The sequence below is a fragment of the Oncorhynchus gorbuscha genome, linkage group LG26 (genome assembly GCF_021184085.1).
Source record: "Oncorhynchus gorbuscha isolate QuinsamMale2020 ecotype Even-year linkage group LG26, OgorEven_v1.0, whole genome shotgun sequence".
NCBI lineage: Eukaryota > Metazoa > Chordata > Actinopteri > Salmoniformes > Salmonidae > Oncorhynchus > Oncorhynchus gorbuscha.
In genome coordinates this window covers 32,777,327-32,802,094 of record NC_060198.1, presented here as the reverse complement: position 1 = coordinate 32,802,094, position 24,768 = coordinate 32,777,327, and the positions used below count along the sequence as shown (strand labels likewise).

The 24,768-nt window shown below is 49.5% G+C and overlaps 3 protein-coding genes and 1 long non-coding RNA gene across 6 annotated transcripts in view; 2 read left to right on the top strand and 2 right to left on the bottom strand.

Moving 5' to 3' along the window:
* The first annotated feature begins 3,550 nt into the window (after positions 1-3,550).
* zmp:0000001048 (retinol dehydrogenase 8) lies at positions 3,551-17,328 on the top strand. 3 transcript variants are annotated; one of them, XM_046332031.1, is made up of 7 exons: positions 3,551-3,732; positions 5,096-5,214; positions 5,343-5,504; positions 12,289-12,468; positions 12,585-12,678; positions 16,655-16,838; positions 16,978-17,328. In XM_046332031.1, the coding sequence occupies exons 2-7, from the start codon at positions 5,124-5,126 to the stop codon at positions 17,191-17,193; spliced, it is 927 nt and encodes a 308-aa protein (XP_046187987.1). In that variant the 5' UTR covers positions 3,551-3,732; positions 5,096-5,123; the 3' UTR covers positions 17,194-17,328. The 3 variants fall into 3 exon arrangements, with proteins under 3 accessions (XP_046187987.1, XP_046187985.1, XP_046187986.1); XM_046332029.1 differs by having other exon boundaries at positions 5,058-5,214; XM_046332030.1 differs by lacking the exon at positions 3,551-3,732 and having other exon boundaries at positions 4,222-5,214.
* Positions 17,329-17,330: 2 nt separating this feature from the next.
* On the top strand, positions 17,331-17,794 carry LOC124016456. Its single transcript, XR_006835355.1, has 2 exons — positions 17,331-17,440; positions 17,656-17,794. It is a non-coding gene; the product is annotated as an uncharacterized LOC124016456 (long non-coding RNA).
* An 812-nt stretch (positions 17,795-18,606) lies between these two features.
* LOC124016455 (microfibril-associated glycoprotein 4-like) lies at positions 18,607-20,207 on the bottom strand. Its single transcript, XM_046332032.1, has 5 exons — positions 20,014-20,207; positions 19,721-19,924; positions 19,421-19,517; positions 19,108-19,275; positions 18,607-18,965 (listed from the first exon to the last, which is right to left on the bottom strand). The coding sequence occupies exons 1-5, from the start codon at positions 20,017-20,019 to the stop codon at positions 18,718-18,720; spliced, it is 723 nt and encodes a 240-aa protein (XP_046187988.1). The 5' UTR covers positions 20,020-20,207; the 3' UTR covers positions 18,607-18,717.
* Positions 20,208-20,497: 290 nt separating this feature from the next.
* The window catches only part of notch3 (notch receptor 3), a 46,353-nt gene continuing 42,082 nt past the window's right edge, over positions 20,498-24,768 (bottom strand). The window contains 3 exon segments of the mRNA XM_046331622.1: positions 20,498-23,852; positions 23,854-24,135; positions 24,137-24,766. Of these exon segments, the coding sequence (XP_046187578.1) occupies positions 23,736-23,852; positions 23,854-24,135; positions 24,137-24,766 (1,029 nt within the window). The 3' untranslated portion in view covers positions 20,498-23,735.

Below are 24,768 nucleotides of genomic sequence, written 5' to 3'. Positions count from 1 at the left end.
CTTCAACAGCTGTTCTTTAGTACCTAAATCTAACAATTCCTCTGATGGAGAGCGAATGAACTTATCTACATAAGACGCCATAATCACACAAAAAACAATTCTCGCTCTTCCCTTCTGCTGAGCACACCAGAACACAACCCGAGAATTGACAATCACCCTGAGCACCACAGAAGAGAGATGAGATATGGAGCTTCCCCAAAACCTACAATAACTCAACCCTAGTCTTCGTGCAGATTTGCGGTGGGAATTTACGCACTGTAGCCCGCTGGCAAGGAAATAGAACTCCCCAGCATGCTGGCAAATTCCACCAAGCCACGGATGTGCCCCGAGACAACTGCTCAGTCCACAGACACCACACAAAAATAACAAACATTAACCATGCCCAACATATTCCAAAAAATGAAACACGTCGCTAAACCTATCAGGGGAAAAAGGCTATAGCTCCGGGTAGCAAGTTCCACTACCCTACCCAAATCTCCCACCGAGGTACACAGCAGATTACTCACTTCAGACTGACGTCCCAACAGAAAGTAGAACAAGAGTTCAGGCTAGGCAGGGCCTGGAAACTAACCATTATACTCTCTCCAACATAGCACACAAACCAAACAAAAAAGGCAACCAATACTGGGCCGATCACACTCAAACACCATATTCAATCCAAACACGTACCTCCACGGTCTCCCAAACCAATAGTTCAAATATCCCGGATGAGCCCCCACTTGTCACGAACCGGCTCAAAGCCCGTAACAAAGGGAGACAACGTGGAGATAAGGAGTAGCAAAATCTATATTTATTAAAGAAGTAATTAAGTATAATATACAATGGTGTGTGTAATCAGTAATCAGTAGTGTAAGTGAGTGTTTTGCATGCATGAATGTGATAATGCAGGGTGATGAAAGGTGCCAAAGCAAACAAACAAACGGCCACCAAGAACCACAACACAATCTACAACGGGTGTCTGCATGGAGAGAGTCTTCTCCATGAATGTGGAAGAGGTCTATTTATCCTGGGAGACACCTGGCCCAGGTGTTTCCCATGTAGCTGACGACCCTCTCAACTCCGCCCACCGGCATCCTAATAAGAAAACAAGAACAAAGACAGAATACGGCAGACAGAGTGGGAGGGTCGTCACAACATCCAGTGGAACAACCACTTTACAATAGTGCATCTAAATATTTTAAGGGGGGGTGAGAAGGATTACTTTATCCTATCCTAGGTATTCCTTAAAGAGGTGGGGTTTCAGGTGTCTCCGGAAGGTGGTGATTGACTCCGCTGTCCTGGCGTCGTGAGGGAGTTTGTTCCACCATTGGGGAGCCAGAGCAGCGAACAGTTTTGACTGGGCTGAGCGGGAACTGTACTTCCCCAGTGGTAGGGAGGCGAGCAGGCCAGAGGTGGATGAACGCAGTGCCCTTATTTGGGTGTAGGGCCTGATCAGAGCCTGGAGGTACTGAGGTGCCGTTCCCCTCACAGCTCCGTAGGCAAGCACCATGGTCTTGTAGCGGATGCGAGCTTCAACTGGAAGCCAGTGGAGAGAGCGGAGGAGCGGGGTGACGTGAGTACTGTATTATTGACTGTATGTTTGTTTTACTCCATATGTAACTCTGTGTTGTTGTATGTGTCGAACTGCTTTGCTTTATCTTGGCCAGGTCGCAATTGTAAATTAGAACTTGTTCTCAACTTGCCTACCTGGTTAAATAGGGGCGGCAGGGTAGCCTAGTGGTTAGAGCATTCAGTGATTGAAAATAAGAATTTGTTCTTAACTGACTTGCCTAGTAAAATAAAATAAAAAATAATGGTGAAATAAAAATGATGGGTATTAAAATCACACCATATTAGCTTTTTACTCCTAATAATAGTAGAGAGAATGATTTATTTCAGCTTTTATTTCTTTCATCACATTCCCAGTGGGTCAGAAGTTCACATACACTCAATTAGTATTTGGTAGCATTGCCTTTAAATTGTTTAACCTGGTATCAAACATTTCGGGTAGCCTTCCACAAGCTTCCCACAATTATGTGGGTGAATTTTGGCCCATTATTACTGACAGAGCTGGTGTAACTGAGTCAGGTTTGTAGGCCTCCTTGCTCACGCACACTTTTTCAGTTCTGCCCACAAATTTTCTATGGCTTTGTGATGGCCACTCCAATACATTGACTTTGTTGTCCTTAAACCATTTGCCACAACTTTGGAAGTATGCTTAGGAACATTGTCCATTTGGAAGACCCATTTGCAACCAAGCTTTAACTTCCTGACTGATGTCTTGAGATGTTGCTTCAATATATCCTTTTAATTTTCCTCCCATGTGATGCCATCAATTTTGAGAAGTGCAACAGTCTCTCCTGCAGCACAGCACCCCCAAAACATGATGCTTCCACCCCCGTGCTTCACGGTTGGGAGGGTGATCTTCGGCTTGCAAGCCTCCCTCTTTTTCCTCCAAACATAACTTTGGTCATTATGGCCAAACAGTTCTATTTTTGTTTCATCAGACCAGAGGACAAAAAGTGAGCTCTTTGTCCCCATGTGCAGTTACAAACCGTAGTCGGGCTTTTTTATGGCATTTTTGGAGCAGTGGCTTCTTCCTTGCTGAGCGGCCTTTAATGTTATTTCGATATAGAACCTGTTTTACTGTGGATATAGATACTTTTGTACCTGTTTCCTCCAGCATCTTCACAAGGTCCTTTGCTGTTGTTCTGGGATTGATCTGCACTTTCGCACCAAAGTACATTCATCTCTAAGAGACAGAACGCATCTCCTTCCTGAGCGGTATGACGGCTGTGTGGTCCCATGGTGTTTATACTTGTGTACTATTGTTTGTACAGATGAATGTGGTACCTTCAGGCATTTGGAAATTGCTCCCAAGGACGAACCAGACTTGTGGAGGTCTACAATTTTTTTCTGAAGTCTGGGCTGATTTCTTTTGATTTTCCCATAATGTCAAGCAAAGAGGCACTACGTTTGAAGGTAGGCCTTGAAATACCTCCAATTGACTCAAATGATGTCAATTAGTCTATCAGAAGCTTCTAAAGCCATGCCATTTTTCGGAATTTTCCTAGCTGTTTAAAGGCACAGTCAATTTAGTGTATGTAAACTTCTGATGCACTGGAATTGTGATACAGTGAATTATGAGTGAAATAATCTGTCTGTAAACAATTGTTGGAAAAATGATTTGTGTCATCCATAAAGTCCTAACCGACTTGCCAAAACTATAGTTTGTTTAAAAAAAATTGTGGAGTAGTTGAAAAACGAGTTTTAATGAGGAGGTGTATGTAAACTTCGGACTGCAACTGTATTGCTATTCTTCCTGCACATTCCAATTCCTGTATCTCCAATATTCTGTATGCCAACCCCTCTTTAACGAATGTAGCACAACCCCCACCGTCCCCACCACTCTGTCACATCTAAGCGAACTGAATCACGGAATCACTAGCCCCCTCTCCTAAACCAACGATTTAGAACCTAATGTAAATTGCCGACGAAGAACTACAACTCCCAGTAGAGCAGCCACAGTTTGCAATATGACATGACCCAGTTAGGTCATCCGGCTGGCGGCTGCTCGGTCGTCGTTATGTGACTGTTCACTTTGCTTTAGCGTTGGTTAGAATAACCTACATGTTTACACGTTGCTCTAAATTGTCAATCTTTACTTATATATATATATCTGTATTAGATTATACATGTACGTGGGATATATACCTGCACCGTAGCAACTGCGCACTATTTCCCACACTACAGGTTAGTATACCGGTAGACTATAGCCATTTATAACGGCTGTAACTGTAGCCTGCTGTAGTTGTATTAACCGGCACATGGGTCATTTCAGATAGCAGCACCAAGCAACCTTTTTTTTGTCATTGGAAACAACGCAGCTGGCAACTTCTTCAACTTTGTGTTGTAGCCTTTTAGGCTGACCAGAACTCGCATAACTTTCACTATTACATTATAATTAAGCAATAAGGCCAGAGGGGGTGTGGTATATGGCTGTTCTTATTATTTGTGACGCAACGCAGAGTGCCTGCATATACAGCCCTTCGCCGTGGTATATTGGTCATATATCACAAACCCCCGAGGTGCCTTATTGCTATTATAAACAAGTTGCCAACGTAATTAGATCAGTAAAAATACAGGTTTTGTCATTCCCATGTTATATGTCTTATACACCACTGCTGTCAGCCAATCAGCGTTCAGGCCTCGAACCACCCAGTTTATAATATGATGTAATGTATCATCATGGGTAGCATGTGTGTATGCTATGTACTTAAATATTTATATTAGAAATGTATTTAGATTTGTAAAGTGGTGCAGACCCGTTGTCATTAAAAAATGTGCATTTGTAAAGCCCAGCAAAAATACTTAAGTGATTGAAATTAATGTGAGGGGGGGGGGCTGAGGGGAGGCTTTGTTACTGAAATCCACATAGCCATCCATATAATGAACTTTACCCTCTAGAGTGAAATTAAGCAATCAGCAACAGGCTACTGACATCTGAATGAAGTGGGGCAAGCAGCAACCCCACAGACCCGTTGTACCAATCGGTTTGGTCGTACAGCATAGATGGGTTAGCTGACAACGTCACGAAAACGATGGGCGCGCTTCCATGCGGCGTGTTGTTGTGATTCTGGATGACCAGATTGCTAACAAAGCTGACAAGAGACTGCCATGTGGGAAATGTATACTTTATACCATCTCTTGTTTTGAGGTGTTTTGATTGATTTCATGTCAATGTTAATATGGCAAAAATTCGCTAGCTAACTAACCAACAACTGTAACGACGTATTTGAGAGACAACAACTGCAAATTGATTTATGTTTTCAACAAATATTGTAAACGAAATATAGTTTACATGTTGTCAACAAAAGCCAACAACGTCAGTTTTGCCACATAGTTGCGCACGTGTCGGTTTTGTTGCTAAATAGCCAACCCGTCTATGGAGCCAATGCGTTCCCAGGATAGACGCATAGGATTAGCCTTCTAATCTTTGAACAAAGCACCTGCTTCATACACTGGCCGTGACCGCAAGGTTGACTGGTCACTAAGGTCCATGCATTCCAACTGCAAAGGACTCTGGGAGAGTTGCTGAGAACCCCGTTTCAATCAGGAGCAACTGTAGCTGCCGTGAGGTATCCATGGGGACCAGGAGGGTGCTGGTGACAGGCTGTTCCTCTGGGATCGGGATGGCTGTGGCTGTAAGACTAGCCAAGGAGAAGGGATTCAAAGGTCAGAGAGGCACTGAACCCTTGATTGTAAAACATTGTGGTTTTCATAAATGAAATTGACATGCTCAACCCCATCAGTTGAGATGCAATGCAAGTGTTGTTAACTTGCAGTGTGTCTGTGTGAGGCAGTGGTTGCCACCATGAGGGACCTAGAGAAGCGGGGACCCCTGGAGAGAGTGGCTGGGGACACCCTGAACAGATCCCTGGAGATCAGACAGTTGGATGCCTGCTGTGAAGACTCCATCAGAGAGTGTGTGGACAGCCTGCAAGACAGACAGGTGGATGTACTCGGTGAATATTAGGGTACCACGCATGCGCGCTCGAACGCACGCACAAACATAACACAAACACACATTCATACTGACTCTTCACACACACACTCACATGCAATAATCATATACACTGCAGCTACTCTGTTTATCAAATGTCCTGATACATTACCCCTAGTCACCTTACCCCTATACATTTCTAACCCTACCACTCCAGTATCCCTGCACATTGTAAACATGGTTTTGGCACTGACCCTGGAACTGACCCTGTATACAGCCTACTGACCCTGTATACAGCCTACTGACCCTGGAACTGACCCTGTATACAGCCTACTGACCCTGTATACAGCCTACTGACCCTGTATACAGCCTACTGACCCTGTATACAGCCTACTGACCCTGTATACAGTCTACTGACCCTGGAACTGACCCTGTATACAGCCTACTGACCCTGGAACTGACCCTGTATACAGCCTACTGACCCTGTATACAGCCTACTGACCCTGGAACTGACCCTGTATAAAGCCTACTGACCCTGGAACTGACCCTGTATACAGTCTACTGACCCTGGAACTGACCCGGTATACAGCCTACTGACCCTGGAACTGACCCTGTATACAGCCTACTGACCCTGGAACTGACCCGGTATACAGCCTACTGACCCTGGAACTGACCCTGTATACAGCCTACTGACCCTGGAACTGACCCAGTATACAGCCTACTGACCCTGGAACTGACCCGGTATACAGCCTACTGACCCTGGAACTGACCCAGTATACAGCCTACTGACCCTGTATACAGCCTACTGACCCTGGAACTGACCCTGTATACAGCCTACTGACCCTGGAACTGACCCGGTATACAGCCTACTGACCCTGGAACTGACCCTGTATACAGCCTACTGACCCTGGAACTGACCCAGTATACAGCCTACTGACCCTGTATACAGCCTACTGACCCTGGAACTGACCCGGTATACAGCCTACTGACCCTGGAACTGACCCAGTATACAGCCTACTGACCCTGGAACTGACCCAGTATACAGCCTACTGACCCTGGAACTGACCCAGTATACAGCCTACTGACCCTGGAACTGACCCAGTATACAGCCTACTGACCCTGGAACTGACCCGGTATACAGCCTACTGACCCTGGAACTGACCCTGTATACAGCCTACTGACCCTGGAACTGACCCTGTATACAGCCTACTGACCCTGTATACAGCCTACTGACCCTGTATACAGCCTACTGACCCTGGAACTGACCCGGTATACAGCCTACTGACCCTGGAACTGACCCTGTATACAGCCTACTGACCCTGGAACTGACCCAGTATACAGCCTACTGACCCTGGAACTGACCCTGTATACAGCCTACTGACCCTGGAACTGACCCAGTATACAGCCTACTGACCCTGGAACTGACCCGGTATACAGCCTACTGACCCTGGAACTGACCCAGTATACAGCCTACTGACCCTGGAACTGACCCTGTATACAGCCTACTGACCCTGGAACTGACCCAGTATACAGCCTACTGACCCTGGAACTGACCCAGTATACAGCCTACTGACCCTGGAACTGACCCGGTATACAGCCTACTGACCCTGGAACTGACCCTGTATACAGCCTACTGACCCTGGAACTGACCCTGTATACAGCCTACTGACCCTGTATACAGCCTACTGACCCTGTATACAGCCTACTGACCCTGGAACTGACCCGGTATACAGCCTACTGACCCTGGAACTGACCCTGTATACAGCCTACTGACCCTGGAACTGACCCAGTATACAGCCTACTGACCCTGGAACTGACCCTGTATACAGCCTACTGACCCTGGAACTGACCCAGTATACAGCCTACTGACCCTGGAACTGACCCGGTATACAGCCTACTGACCCTGGAACTGACCCAGTATACAGCCTACTGACCCTGGAACTGACCCTGTATACAGCCTACTGACCCTGGAACTGACCCAGTATACAGCCTACTGACCCTGGAACTGACCCAGTATACAGCCTACTGACCCTGGAACTGACCCGGTATACAGCCTACTGACCCTGGAACTGACCCTGTATACAGCCTACTGACCCTGGAACTGACCCTGTATACAGCCTACTGACCCTGTATACAGCCTACTGACCCTGTATACAGCCTACTGACCCTGGAACTGACCCGGTATACAGCCTACTGACCCTGGAACTGACCCTGTATACAGCCTACTGACCCTGGAACTGACCCAGTATACAGCCTACTGACCCTGGAACTGACCCTGTATACAGCCTACTGACCCTGGAACTGACCCAGTATACAGCCTACTGACCCTGGAACTGACCCGGTATACAGCCTACTGACCCTGGAACTGACCCAGTATACAGCCTACTGACCCTGGAACTGACCCTGTATACAGCCTACTGACCCTGGAACTGACCCAGTATACAGCCTACTGACCCTGGAACTGACCCAGTATACAGCCTACTGACCCTGGAACTGACCCGGTATACAGCCTACTGACCCTGGAACTGACCCTGTATACAGCCTACTGACCCTGGAACTGACCCTGTATACAGCCTACTGACCCTGTATACAGCCTACTGACCCTGTATACAGCCTACTGACCCTGGAACTGACCCTGTATACAGCCTACTGACCCTGGAACTGACCCTGTATACAGCCTACTGACCCTGGAACTGACCCAGTATACAGCCTACTGACCCTGGAACTGACCCTGTATACAGCCTACTGACCCTGGAACTGACCCAGTATACAGCCTACTGACCCTGGAACTGACCCGGTATACAGCCTACTGACCCTGGAACTGAGCCAGTATACAGCCTACTGACCCTGGAACTGACCCAGTATACAGCCTACTGACCCTGTATACAGCCTACTGACCCTGGAACTGACCCGGTATACAGCCTACTGACCCTGGAACTGACCCTGTATACAGCCTACTGACCCTGGAACTGACCCAGTATACAGCCTACTGAACCTGGAACTGACCCGGTATACAGCCTACTGACCCTGGAACTGAGCCAGTATACAGCCTACTGACCCTGGAACTGACCCAGTATACAGCCTACTGACCCTGTATACAGCCTACTGACCCTGGAACTGACCCGGTATACAGCCTACTGACCCTGGAACTGACCCTGTATACAGCCTACTGACCCTGGAACTGACCCAGTATACAGCCTACTGACCCTGTATACAGCCTACTGACCCTGTATACAGCCTACTGACCCTGGAACTGACCCAGTATACAGCCTACTGACCCTGTATACAGCCTACTGACCCTGTATACAGCCTACTGACCCTGGAACTGACCCAGTATACAGCCTACTGACCCTGGAACTGACCCTGTATACAGCCTACTGACCCTGGAACTGACCCTGTATACAGCCTACTGACCCTGGAACTGACCCAGTATACAGCCTACTGACCCTGTATACAGCCTACTGACCCTGGAACTGACCCGGTATACAGCCTACTGACCCTGGAACTGACCCTGTATACAGCCTACTGACCCTGGAACTGACCCTGTATACAGCCTACTGACCCTGGAACTGACCCAGTATACAGCCTACTGACCCTGGAACTGACCCTGTATACAGCCTACTGACCCTGGAACTGACCCTGTATACAGCCTACTGACCCTGGAACTGACCCGGTATACAGCCTACTGACCCTGGAACTGACCCTGTATACAGCCTACTGACCCTGGAACTGACCCAGTATACAGCCTACTGACCCTGGAACTGACCCAGTATACAGCCTACTGACCCTGGAACTGAGCCAGTATACAGCCTACTGACCCTGGAACTGACCCAGTATACAGCCTACTGACCCTGTATACAGCCTACTGACCCTGGAACTGACCCGGTATACAGCCTACTGACCCTGGAACTGACCCTGTATACAGCCTACTGACCCTGGAACTGACCCAGTATACAGCCTACTGACCCTGTATACAGCCTACTGACCCTGTATACAGCCTACTGACCCTGGAACTGACCCAGTATACAGCCTACTGACCCTGTATACAGCCTACTGACCCTGTATACAGCCTACTGACCCTGGAACTGACCCAGTATACAGCCTACTGACCCTGGAACTGACCCTGTATACAGCCTACTGACCCTGGAACTGACCCTGTATACAGCCTACTGACCCTGGAACTGACCCAGTATACAGCCTACTGACCCTGTATACAGCCTACTGACCCTGGAACTGACCCGGTATACAGCCTACTGACCCTGGAACTGACCCTGTATACAGCCTACTGACCCTGGAACTGACCCAGTATACAGCCTACTGACCCTGGAACTGACCCAGTATACAGCCTACTGACCCTGGAACTGACCCAGTATACAGCCTACTGACCCTGGAACTGACCCAGTATACAGCCTACTGACCCTGGAACTGACCCTGTATACAGCCTACTGACCCTGGAACTGACCCAGTATACAGCCTACAGCAGCCTACTGACCCTGGAACTGACCCTGTATACAGCCTACTGACCCTGGAGCTGACCCTGTATACAGCCTACTGACCCTGGAACTGACCCAGTATACAGCCTACTGACCCTGGAACTGACCCTGTATACAGCCTACTGACCCTGGAACTGACCCTGTATACAGCCTACTGACCCTGGAACTGACCCAGTATACAGCCTACTGACCCTGTATACAGCCTACTGACCCTGGAACTGACCCGGTATACAGCCTACTGACCCTGGAACTGACCCTGTATACAGCCTACTGACCCTGGAACTGACCCTGTATACAGCCTACTGACCCTGGAACTGACCCAGTATACAGCCTACTGACCCTGGAACTGACCCTGTATACAGCCTACTGACCCTGGAACTGACCCTGTATACAGCCTACTGACCCTGGAACTGACCCGGTATACAGCCTACTGACCCTGGAACTGACCCTGTATACAGCCTACTGACCCTGGAACTGACCCGGTATACAGCCTACTGACCCTGGAACTGACCCTGTATACAGCCTACTGACCCTGGAACTGACCCTGTATACAGCCTACTGACCCTGGAACTGACCCTGTATACAGCCTACTGACCCTGGAACTGACCCTGTATACAGCCTACTGACCCTGGAACTGACCCGGTATACAGCCTACTGACCCTGGAACTGACCCTGCAGCCTACTGACCCTGGAACTGACCCTGTATACAGCCTACTGACCCTGGAACTGACCCAGTATACAGCCTACTGACCCTGGAACTGACCCTGTATACAGCCTACTGACCCTGGAACTGACCCTACTGACCCTATACAGCCTACTGACCCTGGAACTGACCCAGTATACAGCCTACTGACCCTGGAACTGACCCAGTATACAGCCTACTGACCCTGGAACTGACCCAGTATACAGCCTACTGACCCTGGAACTGACCCAGTATACAGCCTACTGACCCTGGAACTGACCCAGTATACAGCCTACTGACCCTGGAACTGACCCAGTATACAGCCTACTGACCCTGGAACTGACCCAGTATACAGCCTACTGACCCTGGAACTGACCCAGTATACAGCCTACTGACCCTGGAACTGACCCAGTATACAGCCTACTGACCCTGGAACTGACCCAGTATACAGCCTACTGACCCTGGAACTGACCCAGTATACAGCCTACTGACCCTGGAACTGACCCAGTATACAGCCTACTGACCCTGGAACTGACCCAGTATACAGCCTACTGACCCTGGAACTGAGCCCAGTATACAGCCTACTGACCCTGGAACTGACCCAGTATACAGCCTACTGACCCTGGAACTGACCCAGTATACAGCCTACTGACCCTGGAACTGACCCAGTATACAGCCTACTGACCCTGGAACTGACCCAGTATACAGCCTACTGACCCTGGAACTGACCCAGTATACAGCCTACTGACCCTGGAACTGACCCAGTATACAGCCTACTGACCCTGGAACTGACCCAGTATACAGCCTACTGACCCAGTATACAGCCTACTGACCCTGGAACTGACCCAGTATACAGCCTACTGACCCTGGAACTGACCCAGTATACAGCCTACTGACCCTGGAACTGACCCAGTATACAGCCTACTGACCCTGGAACTGACCCAGTATACAGCCTACTGACCCTGGAACTGACCCAGTATACAGCCTACTGACCCTGGAACTGACCCAGTATACAGCCTACTGACCCTGGAACTGACCCAGTATACAGCCTACTGACCCTGGAACTGACCCAGTATACAGCCTACTGACCCTGGAACTGACCCAGTATACAGCCTACTGACCCTGGAACTGACCCAGTATACAGCCTACTGACCCTGGAACTGACCCAGTATACAGCCTACTGACCCTGGAACTGACCCAGTATACAGCCTACTGACCCTGGAACTGACCCAGTATACAGCCTACTGACCCTGGAACTGACCCAGTATACAGCCTACTGACCCTGGAACTGACCCAGTATACAGCCTACTGACCCTGGAACTGACCCAGTATACAGCCTACTGACCCTGGAACTGACCCAGTATACAGCCTACTGACCCTGGAACTGACCCAGTATACAGCCTACTGACTTTCTTGTGTTCTTCTTATTTCAATTTTTTGTGCATTATTGTTCTACTTGACATAAAAAATGTACTGCATTTTTGGCATTTCACTGTACTAGTGCACACGGCATGATAACTTGAAACCACACTCCAATATAAACTCACTTGTACTGTACACAGTACACCATAACACATTGTCATCCATAATGAGTGAACAGGGTGTGACATGGCAGTGTCTGTCTCCCTCAGTGAGTAATGCAGGTGTAGGCATGATTGGGCCGTTGGAGTGTCAAAGTATGTCTGACATGCAGGGGCTCTTCGACACCAACTTCTTTGGCTTGGTGCGGCTGGTGAAGGAGGTCCTGCCTGATATGAAGCGACGTCGAAGCGGACATATTGTGGTGATGAGCAGCATCATGGGCATTCAGGGTGAGTAGTCAGTACATAAATGCAGCTTCAGAAATAAATAAGGTGTTTACTTCCTAAACGTGTCCCTATAGAATCGTACATTAAAACAAATGAATGGATTGTATTTGTATGGATAGGGCTACTCTTCAATGATGTCTACTCTGCTTCAAAGTTTGCTGTGGAGGGGTTCTGTGAGAGTCTAGCAGTACAAGCCATGAAGTTCAGTGTGAAGTGAGTCTACATTTAAGGAGATCCAGCCACCTCACTTCACGAGTCATACATCAGTAGCTAAACCAGCACTTGGCAGTAATAAGACTTTGCCCTAATACCACGACAGTGAACCCACAGGTTATGTTTTCATGTAGATGATTAGCATGAGATAGGGAATAGCCCTCAGTTAAATTCCCTCAGTTAAACAGTGGTCTTTTATCTCTCCCTGCTCTGTCCATCTGTCCTTCTCCCTGCTCTGTCCATCTGTCCTTCTCCCTGCTCTGTCCATCTGTCCTTCTCCCTGCTCTGTCCATCTGTCCTTCTCCCTGCTCTGTCCATCTGTCCTTCTCCCTGCTCTGTCCATCTGTCCTTCTCCCCGCTCTGTCCATCTGTCCATCTCCCTGCTCTGTCCATCTGTCCTTCTCCATGCTCTGTCCATCTGTCCATCTCCCTGCTCTGTCCTTCTCCATGCTCTGTCCATCTGTCCTTCTCCCCGCTCTGTCCATCTGTCCTTCTCCCCGCTCTGTCCATCTGTCCTTCTCCCCGCTCTGTCCATCTGTCCTTCTCCCCGCTCTGTCCATCTGTCCTTCTCCCCGCTCTGTCCTTCTCCATGCTCTGTCCATCTGTCCTTCTCCATGCTCTGTCCATCTGTCCATCTCCCTGCTCTGTCCATCTGTCCATCTCCCTGCTCTGTCCATCTCCCTGTCCATCTCCATCTCCCTGCTCTATCCATCTGTCCATCTCCCTGCTCTGTCCATCTGTCCTGCTCTGTCCATCTGTCCATTCTCCTGCTCTATCCATCTGTTTCTCTCTGCTCTGTCCATCTGTCCTTCTCCCCGCTCTGTCCATCTGTCCTTCTCCCTGCTCTGTCCATCTGTGTTTCTCTCTGCTCTGTCCATCTGTCCTTCTCCCCGCTCTGTCCATCTGTCCTTCTCCCCGCTCTGTCCATCTGTTCTTCTCTCTGCTCTGTCCATCTGTCCTTCTCCCCGCTCTGTCCATCTGTCCTTCTCCCCGCTCTGTCCATCTGTCCTTCTCTCTGCTCTGTTCATCTGTCCATCTCCCTGCTCTGTCTATCTGTCCCTTTCCCTGCTCTGTCCATCTGTCCTTTTCCCCGCTCTGTCCTTCTCCCCGCTCTGTCCATCTGTCCTTCTCCCTGCTCTGTCCATCTGTCCTTCTCCCCACTCTGTCCATCTGTCCATCTCCCTGCTCTGTCCATCTGTCCTTCTCCCTGCTCTGTCCATCTGTCCATCTCCCTGCTCTGTCCTTCTCCATGCTCTGTCCATCTGTCCTTCTCCCCGCTCTGTCCATCTGTCCTTCTCCCCGCTCTGTCCATCTGTCCTTCTCCCCGCTCTGTCCATCTGTCCTTCTCCCCGCTCTGTCCATCTGTCCTTCTCCCCGCTCTGTCCATCTGTCCATCTCCCTGCTCTGTCCATCTGTCCTTCTCCATGCTCTGTCCATCTCCCTGCTCTGTCCTTCTCCCCGCTCTGTCCATCTGTCCTTCTCCCCGCTCTGTCCATCTGTCCTTCTCCCCGCTCTGTCCATCTGTCCTTCTCCCTGCTCTGTCCATCTGTCCTTCTCCCTGCTCTGTCCATCTGTCCATCTCCCTGCTCTGTCCATCTGTCCATCTCCCTGCTCTGTCCATCTGTCCTTCTCCCTGCTCTGTCCATCTGTCCATCTCCCTGCTCTGTCCATCTGTCCTTCTCCCCGCTCTGTCCATCTGTCCATCTCCCTGTTCTGTCCATCTGTCCTTCTCCATGCTCTGTCCATCTGTCCATCTCCCTGCTCTGTCCTTCTCCCCACTCTGTCCATCTGTCCTTCTCCCCGCTCTGTCCATCTGTCCTTCTCCCTGCTCTGTCCATCTGTCCATCTCCCTGCTCTGTCCATCTGTCCTTCTCCCTGCTCTGTCCATCTGTCCATCTCCCTGCTCTGTCCATCTGTCCATCTCCTTGCTCTGTCCATCTGTCCATCTCCCTGCTCTATCCATCTGTCCTTCTCCCTGCTCTGTCCATCTCCCTGCTCTATCCATCTGTCCATCTCCATGCTCTGTCCATCTGTCCATCTCCCTGCTTTGTCCTTCTCCCCGCTCTGTCCATCTGTCCTTCTCCCCGCTCTGTCCATCTGTCCTTCTCCCTGCTCTGTCCATCTGTCCATCTCCCTGCTCTGTCCATCTGTCCTTCTCCCTGCTCTGTCCATCTGTCCATCTCCCTGCTCTATCCATCTGTCCATCTCCCTGCTCTGTCCATCTGTCCATCTCCTTGCTCTGTCCATCTGTCCATCTCCCTGCTCTATCCATCTGTCCTTCTCCCTGCTCTGTCCATCTGTCCATCTCCCTGCTCTATCCATCTGTCCATCTCCCTGCTCTGTCCATCTCCCTGCTCTATCCATATGTCCATCTCCCTGCTCTATCCATCTGTCCTTCTCTCTGCTCTGTCCATCTGTCCTTCTCCCCGCTCTGTCCATCTGTCCTTCTCTCTGCTCTGTCCATCTGGGTTTCTCTCTGCTCTGTCCATCTGTCCTTCTCCCCGCTCTGTCCATCTGTCCTTCTCCCCGCTCTGTCCATCTGTCCTTCTCCCCGCTCTGTCCATCTGTCCTTCTCTCTGCTCTGTTCATCTGTCCATCTCCCTGCGCTGTGTTTCTCCCCGCTCTGTCCATCTGTCCTTCTCCCCGCTCTGTCCATCTGTCCATCTCCCTGCTCTGTCCATCTGTCCATCTCCTTGCTCTGTCCATCTGTCCATCTCCCTGCTCTATCCATCTGTCCTTCTCCCTGCTCTGTCCATCTCCCTGCTCTATCCATCTGTCCATCTCCATGCTCTGTCCATCTGTCCATCTCCCTGCTTTGTCCTTCTCCCCGCTCTGTCCATCTGTCCTTCTCCCCGCTCTGTCCATCTGTCCTTCTCCCCGCTCTGTCCATCTGTCCATCTCCCTGCTCTGTCCATCTGTCCTTCTCCCTGCTCTGTCCATCTGTCCATCTCCCTGCTCTATCCATCTGTCCATCTCCCTGCTCTGTCCATCTGTCCATCTCCTTGCTCTGTCCATCTGTCCATCTCCCTGCTCTATCCATCTGTCCTTCTCCCTGCTCTGTCCATCTGTCCATCTCCCTGCTCTATCCATCTGTCCATCTCCCTGCTCTGTCCATCTCCCTGCTCTATCCATATGTCCATCTCCCTGCTCTATCCATCTGTCCTTCTCTCTGCTCTGTCCATCTGTCCTTCTCCCCGCTCTGTCCATCTGTCCTTCTCTCTGCTCTGTCCATCTGGGTTTCTCTCTGCTCTGTCCATCTGTCCTTCTCCCCGCTCTGTCCATCTGTCCTTCTCCCCGCTCTGTCCATCTGTCCTTCTCCCCGCTCTGTCCATCTGTCCTTCTCTCTGCTCTGTTCATCTGTCCATCTCCCTGCGCTGTGTTTCTCCCCGCTCTGTCCATCTGTCCTTCTCCCCGCTCTGTCCATCTGTCCTTCTCTCTGCTCTGTTCATCTGTCCATCTCCCTGCTCTGTCTATCTGTCCCTTTCCCTGCTCTGTCCATCTGTCCTTTTCCCCGCTCTGTCCTTCTCCCCGCTCTGTCCATCTGTCCATCTCCCTGCTCTATCCATCTGTCCATCTCCCTGCTCTGTCCATCTGTCCATCTCCTTGCTCTGTCCATCTGTCCATCTCCCCGCTCTGTCCATCTGTCCTTCTCTCTGCTCTGTCCTTCTCCCCGCTCTGTCCATCTGTCCTTCTCTCTGCTCTGTCCATCTGGGTTTCTCTCTGCTCTGTCCATCTGTCCTTCTCCCCGCTCTGTCCATCTGTCCTTCTCTCTGCTCTGTCCATCTGTCCTTCTCCCCGCTCTGTCCATCTGTCCTTCTCCCCGCTCTGTCCATCTGTCCTTCTCTCTGCTCTGTTCATCTGTCCATCTCCCTGCTCTGTCTATCTGTCCCTTTCCCTGCTCTGTCCATCTGTCCTTTTCCCCGCTCTGTCCATCTGTCCTTTTCCCCGCTCTGTCCATCTGTCCTTCCACACTGAGAATGACACTAGTGGAGCCTGGTCCGGTGGGGACGGAGTTTGAGAGGAAGGTGTACGAGGACGCTGAGAAGATGGACCTCGCGGGGGTAGACGAGGAGACTGCTAGGATCTTCCGTGAGATCTACCTGCCCTACTCTAGGAAGGTGTTCAACTCTCTCGCACAGACACCCGAGGAAATAGCAGAGGTAACACTCTGTTATGTCACTATCTTATATTTTGTGACTACTATCCTAGTATTATTTGGTATGCAGTCTCAACATCTCATCCTTTGGTGGCTAAATGTTAAACAGAATATACTAATCGCTCTACTCTACTCTCTTGCAGCAAACACTTCAACTGATCACAGCGAAGGAGCCTCCGTTTCGCCACCAGACCAACCGTGTGTACATGCCCATGACTGCCCTGAAGCACGCAGACCCTACCGGTCGTCTACCCCTGGACACCTTTTATAAGCTGTTGTTCAAGCACGACAGTCTATTCACTGCCAGTCTGGGGCTGCTGCGCATGTTGCAGAAGAGGGCAGGGAAGAGCTCCAAATGAGCAGAAGGTTGGAGAGACAGAGTGAATAACCTAGTGAGGAGAGATAGGGGGATAGAGAGAGCAGAAGGTTGGAGAGACAGAGTGAATAACCTAGTGAGGAGAGATAGGGAGATAGAGAGAGCAGAAGGTTGGAGAGACAGAGTGAATAACCTAGTGAGGAGAGATAGGGAGATAGAGAGAGCAGAAGGTTGGAGAGACAGAGTGAATAACCTAGTGAGGAGAGATAGGGGGATAGAGAGAGCAGAAGGTTGGAGAGACAGAGTGAATAACCTAGTGAGGAGAGATAGGGGGATAGAGAGAGCAGAAGGTTGGAGAGACAGAGTGAATAACCTGGTGAGGAGAGATAGGGGGATAGAGAGAGCAGAAGGTTGGAGAGACAGAGTGAATAACCTAGTGAGGAGAGATAGGGAGATAGAGTGAATAACCTAGTGAGGAGAGATAGGGAGATAGAGAGAGCAGAAGGTTGGAGAGTCAGAGTGAATAACCTAGTGAGGAGAGATAGGGGGATAGAGAGAGCAGAAGGTTGGAGAGACAGAGTGAATAACCTAGTGAGGAGAGATAGGGGGATAGAGAGAGCAGAAGGTTGGAGAGACAGAGTGAATAACCTAGTGAGGAGAGATAGGGAGATAGAGAGAGCAGAAGGTTGGAGAGACAGAGTGAATAACCTAGTGAGGAGAGATAGGGAGATAGAGAGAGCAGAAGGTTGGAGAGACAGAGTGAATAACCTAGTGAGGAGAGATAGGGGGATAGAGAGAGCAGAAGGTTGGAGAGACAGAGTGAATAACCTAGTGAGGAGAGATAGGGGGATAGAGAGAGCAGAAGGTTGGAGAGACAGAGTGAATAACCTGGTGAGGAGAGATAAGGGGATAGAGAGAGCAAAGGTTGGAGAGACAGAGTGAATAACCTGGTGAGGAGAGATATGGGGATAGAGAGAGCAGAAGGTTGGAGAGACAGAGTGAATAACCTGGTGAGGAGAGATATGGGGATAGAGAGAGCAGAAGGAGTGAGTCATTGAGTGACTCCATTCTGCAGTGCACAAGCCCCCTTTTCTTTTCTGCTAGTCATGTTTGTGTATAGAAACAACAAAAGATTACTGTTGAGACCTTCCTGATAGATCCTTAGTAAAAGATGCACGCCTCAGACCAACACGATTCCTTATGAACATTCTCTAACCAGTCCTTAAACTATCAATGACTGCTCAGTTCAGGACTGATGTTTGTTGTTGTCCTCTAATCAAACCCGATAACCTCGCCGTACGGACTAAGGGTTCAGTGTGTCTCAGAAATCTGTACTCCTTCAACTGTTCCTTTAGCTTTTAGAGGATATTAGTGTGTTACTACTGTATTTTAACAGTGTAATGAAGGTTTACGGTAAGACTGGCAACACTTCAATAAAACGAGACAAAGCTTTTTTCCCTTCAATTTATTAGCTTTAAAATGTTTAAACTTCAGTGGCTTTCCAAATATTTTCATAATTTGAAAGGTAATATTTTTATGTAAAGTGTGAGTGTGAGAGGTTGTGAACTTATTCCACTGGCCTTATCTTCATTTCAATGGCTTTTAAAGAGTATTTATAACCTTTCCAATTCACCCAGTTGATACCAATACCATAGATTGAGTCGCCCCACAGATATACCCCGTTGGGATTGACACTGTGGCATTCTCCATACCACCATCCTCCTAGATATGATTTAGCACAGTTTGAAACGTGAGTGTCCTGGTCTTTATCGAAGGTGGAGAACTTCTGCCCATTGTGTTCATCCATAGATTTTCCTGGAATGCAGAAGGGATTGTTCCACATTTCCATTTACAGTATAAATTTATTCATACTGTATCGACCAAGTAGTCTTTTCAGATTGGTAATACTGTTGTTTCACGGGAAAGGAGGAGAAATGGAAATGTTCTCTAGACTCACCAGCACCTCCATCTTTGAAGCCACTTAAATGCAGCTTGTATCCTTCATGCTCAGAGTCGACAGAGAAGGAGGAGTACTGCACGTGGACTTTAGCCCCTTCGAAGTCCTCCAGGTCCACCCTCAACTCATACTTCTTCCTCTGAGTGAGGAGATGGATGTTTTCTAGGCCTGAGGGAGAGCACAAGGTGTTGGGGGAGAACATATAACACGAGGTGAGTACTAAAGATAGTAATAATACACATGAATAGACATTTAATGCATTTCGTATCTCAGCATAGACACTTCAAATGTGTCCAGTGCGTCATGCTCTTACCTAACCAGTACTCTCCAGATGCCTGCCCAAACCCACTCCTGTATTGGTCCCATCCACGGTAAAAGTTCACTGTCCCATCCTTTCTCTTCTGGATCACCTGGAATAGAGGGACATTTTGAGATGTTCCACAGAAATGTGAGATGTTCCACACAAGGGGAATTTTTATCCATCTCTCCGGGTTGATAAAATTCTCTACTTCAAATGTGAATTGCGCAAACAACAACATGGATTGAGCCCTGAGGTAGTGGTAGTGATGAAGCTCAAAAGGCTATAAACAAACGGTCGAGTCACTGTACACACTGTCCATTTCCCCCCCCCAGGTTGGTCCTCACAGCCCATGTCACAGTAGACCTGGATGGGGGAGGTTGTTCCTGCAGGGTAGATGGTGTACACTCCACTGTGTCCAAAGCCCTTTCTATACACATCAGCACAATCCACTGGCATGATATCGTACGGTAGAGTATTGACTGCCACTGGGAGTAGTAGAATGAGCACATCCAAAGCCTGCAATAAATGTCAACTTTAACTTAAAGACACGATTATTATTATAGAATAATAATCCCCCATCCCCTATTCAAGACAACCAATCTCACCTTCATTGTTTCTCTGATAGGATAAAATGACCTGAGGAAAGTTGTCCAAAGTTGTGATCCTTTCTCGCTCCCAGAGTAACGTTGAACTGGAAGAAAATGATGAATAGCTTTTTTGGTCTTTGGAAGTTCAGTTTTATACCATTTAAACTGGTTTACTTTTGTGCAATTGCGACAGAGTGGAAATTCCACCCGACATGGGCACGAACACACAACTCTCAGCGGCGTAACAACGTACTCAAGAAGTACTGTCAATACCACTGACCCAGAAATGCTAAGGCATTCCTAAACCCAGGGAGACAGTACTTCTAGGTCTCAGGAAGGCCGTAGCGATGCCTTTAACCATTCACTAAAACGCCAATCAACATCATATTGTACATTTGAAAGGATTTGCTCTATTCACACGTGATACTTAATAATTAGTACATTATTATAAGTCAAATATAAATGTGTGAAAATATGATGATTGCAAAAAGATACACAGAAATGTAGTTCCCTACAGTTTTTATTAGAATTGACTTACTTTACAACTTTTGTCTGTAGAAAGAAACATTGTGGAACAGTTTTTTTATGTACAATGATTTTTAAACTACTTTTAAACAAGTATAGGAATTAATAATAATGATAGAAAATATCTATGACTTCTAATAATACAAGACCAATAAAATATCAGTCACATCCTCAATTTTCACAATAATCCTAAAAGGAAGTACATTTTATTTTTGTCCTTTTTAGTACATAATCATTTATAGAAACATAAGATGCATCTTAAACAAGTAAATCTACCCAGGACAAACATTATTTACAGACAGAAGTTGGGATATCTGAAATGTACAGACAGAGCATAGTAGTGTCGCCAGGAAAGGAAATCAAAGGACAACAAATAAACACTTCACTAAATGAACCCTGAACTGGAATCTGAACCTAGTATCAGTCCAACCCAGAAACCTCCCAGGTCTGACTGTACTGTAGTAGCTGGTTATAGTGAACAGGCTTGGACCAGTGAAGGAAACATAGTAATGAAATCGAACAGGGGAGGAGGATCTGATTGGCTTTCCCAGTAGTAAGTATCCTATCCAGGGAGCAGCAGTGGTCTGGTTGTGAGGGTTAGTTGGATCCCTGGGGAGTGACATCCATAGTGAAGAGCTACAGTAGGGGGGTACAGCACTACATAGTAGTGTTCTCTCCTTCTACGTCTTCTAACAAGTCATATGTAAATGTCCTCTCTGTGGCTAGTGGGGTGCAAGCTGCTAAAGATGCAGGGGAACGCTCCTCTGCATGCTGTAGTATAGCACCTCCCTGAGGAGTGACAGAGCACTAGCAGTCCCGACCCACCAGCCAGGCCCTCACACTGACCGACTGACTGACCACGACTGCAGCGCACCAGAGTTGGAATCAGTCCACAGACTTATCCGTAACTGAACCGCAGGAGAACATACCAACACCTCAGTTACCAGTGGAACCGCAAGAGAATGTGCTTCTATTGGCCAACGCGACAGCTAGCCTGAGTCCCAGATCTATGTGTGCGGTCTTGCACGCATAACAATGACCGCAATGGAGTCGGCAAGAGAGCACAAGCAGATGTGGGACTCAGGCTACACAAAAAGATCAAAGAATAGAATAGAAGCAGTCAAAAAATCTGCTATCACACTGACAGGCAACATGCAGGAATGTTTGCAGGGGAGTGGTAAAGGAATAGCAGCTGATAAACATAGCTTAGTACACCGAGGAGATGTTCAAAATAGTAACCATGGTGTCAACACATATACAGTATGTAAAAAAACAACAACACATAACTGAGTTAAAACCAAAACTAAAGGGCAGTGACAAGGCTGATTTTAGAATTGGCATAATAATGCCCTCATCTGAATGAATGTTCAGAATGAGTGAAAACAAGCTGCATGACTGAAGTAGTGATGGCAGACTGGGGGGGCAAGCCCTTTAGACCAGGACCAATGAGACTAATAACTAGGATGACTCCAGCCATGCCTGGGACTGACACGCAGACGGCCTGGGACTGACACGCAGACGGCCTGGGACTGACACGCAGACGGCCTGGGACTGACGGGCAGACGGCCTGGGACTGACGGGCAGACGGCCTGGGACTGACGGGCAGACGGCCTGGGACTGACGGGCAGACGGCCTGGGACTGACACGCAGACGGCCTGGGACTGACGGGCAGACGGCCTGGGACTGACGGGCAGACGGCCTGGGACTGACGGGCAGACGGCCTGGGACTGACGGGCAGACGGCCTGGGACTGACGGGCAGACGGCCTGGGACTGACGGGCAGACGGCCTGGGACTGACGGGCAGACGGCCTGGGACTGACACGCAGACGTCCTGGGACTGACACAGAGACGGCCTGGGACTGACACGGCAGACGGCCTGGGACTGACACGCAGACGGCCTGGGACTGACACGCAGACGGCCTGGGACTGACACGCAGACGGCCTGGGACTGACACGCAGACGGCCCGGGACTGACACGCAGACGGCCCGGGTCTGACACGCAGACGGCCCGGGACTGACACGCAGACGGCCCGGGACTGACACGCAGACGGCCCGGGACTGACAGGCAGACGGCCTGGGACTGACAGGCAGACGGCCTGGGGGAGAACGTAGCTTAAGTCAATGGGAAGTTGAAACTTTTAACACATCAATGTTTTTGTTGAGTTGTCCCTCTTACTGAACACTGGCCAATGAACGTACTGTAATGAATGTTTAAAAGCCTTCCCGGCTCTTGTGTGTGGGATAAGCAGAGTGCCTCATTGCAGTGTCAGAACCCCACCTCCCTGATCACCCTCCCTCCCATCGCTTTGTCCCGTCAAGTGCTTCAGAGACGCCCATCATTCTACATTGTTACACATAATACTTAATCAGTCCTTTTTTCCTAGTTCATCAAATCAGAACATAATATCACTAATGACAGCCAACTTAGAAGAGTACATATTTGTTCCCAAGCCAATCTGATCGTTTTACCCGTTGGCCTAAATAAATAACATCAGTCAAGAGAAGCGGGATCTCTTCCTCTTCCTGTCTGAACCCCATGTTGATCTGCCTACAGAGTGTTAGACACCGGTGGTGGTGGTGGGCTGGGTGGAGAGAGAGTGACTGAATCACTAGTCGTTTTCCTTGTAACACCACTGGACCCAGGTGAGCCCAAGACATGTAACAGGTGAGTGAGAAAAACTGTGTGAGAGGACAGGACAGAATGAGGCTGAGAAAACACCTGAAAAGGCACTTCTGAGAGAAGAAAACAAACAATAAATAAAAATAAAGGAATTCCCTTCAACATTGTTGCTTTTTTCTTTCTTTGATCTACTTTTTAAAAGGTTTGTTAGTTTTTCAGGAGAGCATCCCTAAGTCTTTGAAATGAAAGACTTCGATTTCTTCATATACTTTTTATAATAATAAAAAAACAAGTCCATCTGTGACAGAATAAGTCTTACTTCATTAAATTGTCTGTTCTTTTATATCCAGACAACACATTTTTCCCTTTACTCTTTCTCTGCAAACAACACTAGCAGACGGTCCTCGTGATAAAACACAGTCAATCCAAATCCAATGGAAATCTTGGAACCAGGCTGACGCACAAACTCCAGACACACAGGCCTTTACAGCCAGTCGTCTCCTCTCCCCTCTCCCCCAGGCAGGTCTCTGTTAACCAGGTGTTAACCAGGTGTTAACCAGGTGTTAACCAGGTGTTAACCAGGTGCCTTGGGGGTTCATGCAAACACCTGCATCTTGCCGTTGGATTCCTGGACATGGGGAATCTGGGTTTGGGCAGGACCGGCCACCGCCGGGCTGGGGGTGGAGTCTGACCAATCAGACACACAGTGGGGGGGATGGGCTGGACCAGGGCTCGGGCGACTCTGGGGAGGGGGTCAGGTAGGGATGCTCGCTGGACAGGCGGAGGTAATGCTTAGGGGTGGCATCCAGGGCAGAGGAGTAGCTGTGCTGGGAGGGCGGGGTGGGGTAGTCCTCCAAGCCTGCAGTGCTGCCACTGGCCTGGGGCGGAGGGGCCTGGGAGGCCTGTGGAGAGGTGGGCTGAGTGGCTGGCTGGGGCTGAGGAGGCTGCTGCTGCTGCTGCTGGAAGAAGGCTGGAGGGGGCTGTGTCGTCTGGGGGGGTGGGTGGGGAGGAGGTGCCCATGCGGAGGCTCTGCTGGCTGGCCATGGAGTGGTTGTGGAGCTGCTGCTGCTGCTCTGAGATGGAGGGCAGCTTGACGGGGCTGTGGGAGATGGGCGTGCTGGCGATGACAGGCGTGGGCTGCAGCATGGCCTGCTGGGCGCTGCGGTACAGGTTCTGCTGGTGCTGCTGCATCATGAGGCTGTTCTGCTGCTGCTGCATGGGGCTCTGAGGGTGCATGCCCGCCTGGCTGCTGTGGACCAGGTTCACCACCTGTCCCCCGCACTGGGAGGAGGAGGGCATGCGGCTGTGCCAGTCGAAGGGCACGCTGACAGGGCTCACCAGGCCCATGTTGAGCCCCAGCTGGCCGGCATTGAGCACATAGCCGTGGGGGCCCTGGTTGACCTGACTGGCCATGGACACGCGGCCCTGCATGGACATGCCTCCATCTCCCAGGTCGTTGAGCTGGGCTAGAGACACAGCGAAAGGGCCAGAGCTGTCCATCATGCTGCTGTGCACCATGGGAGTGCTGGGCACCGACATGGAGGAGTGGAAGAGCCCCGAGGAGGGCATGGCGACCGGGGAGCAGGGGTTGGTGATGTAGCCGGCGTTGTTAGCTCCTCCGCGGGGGG

What these genes read in the sequence shown, in the direction of transcription:
- LOC124016455 (XM_046332032.1), bottom strand. An exon ending in ATCTGGAGAGTACTGGTTAG is followed by an intron (nt 19,276 to 19,420) that starts GTAAGAGCATGA and finishes GCTCTCCCTCAG; the next exon opens with GCCTAGAAAACATCCATCTC. An exon ending in CTTCAAAGATGGAGGTGCTG is followed by an intron (nt 18,966 to 19,107) that starts GTGAGTCTAGAG and finishes TCTGCATTCCAG; the next exon opens with GAAAATCTATGGATGAACAC.
- zmp:0000001048 (XM_046332029.1), top strand. Translation starts at nt 3,610, where the DNA reads ATGTTTACACGTTGCTCTAAATTGTCAATCTTTACTTATATATATATA. An exon ending in GCCATGAAGTTCAGTGTGAA is followed by an intron (nt 12,679 to 16,654) that starts GTGAGTCTACAT and finishes TTCCACACTGAG; the next exon opens with AATGACACTAGTGGAGCCTG. An exon ending in CACCCGAGGAAATAGCAGAG is followed by an intron (nt 16,839 to 16,977) that starts GTAACACTCTGT and finishes ACTCTCTTGCAG; the next exon opens with CAAACACTTCAACTGATCAC.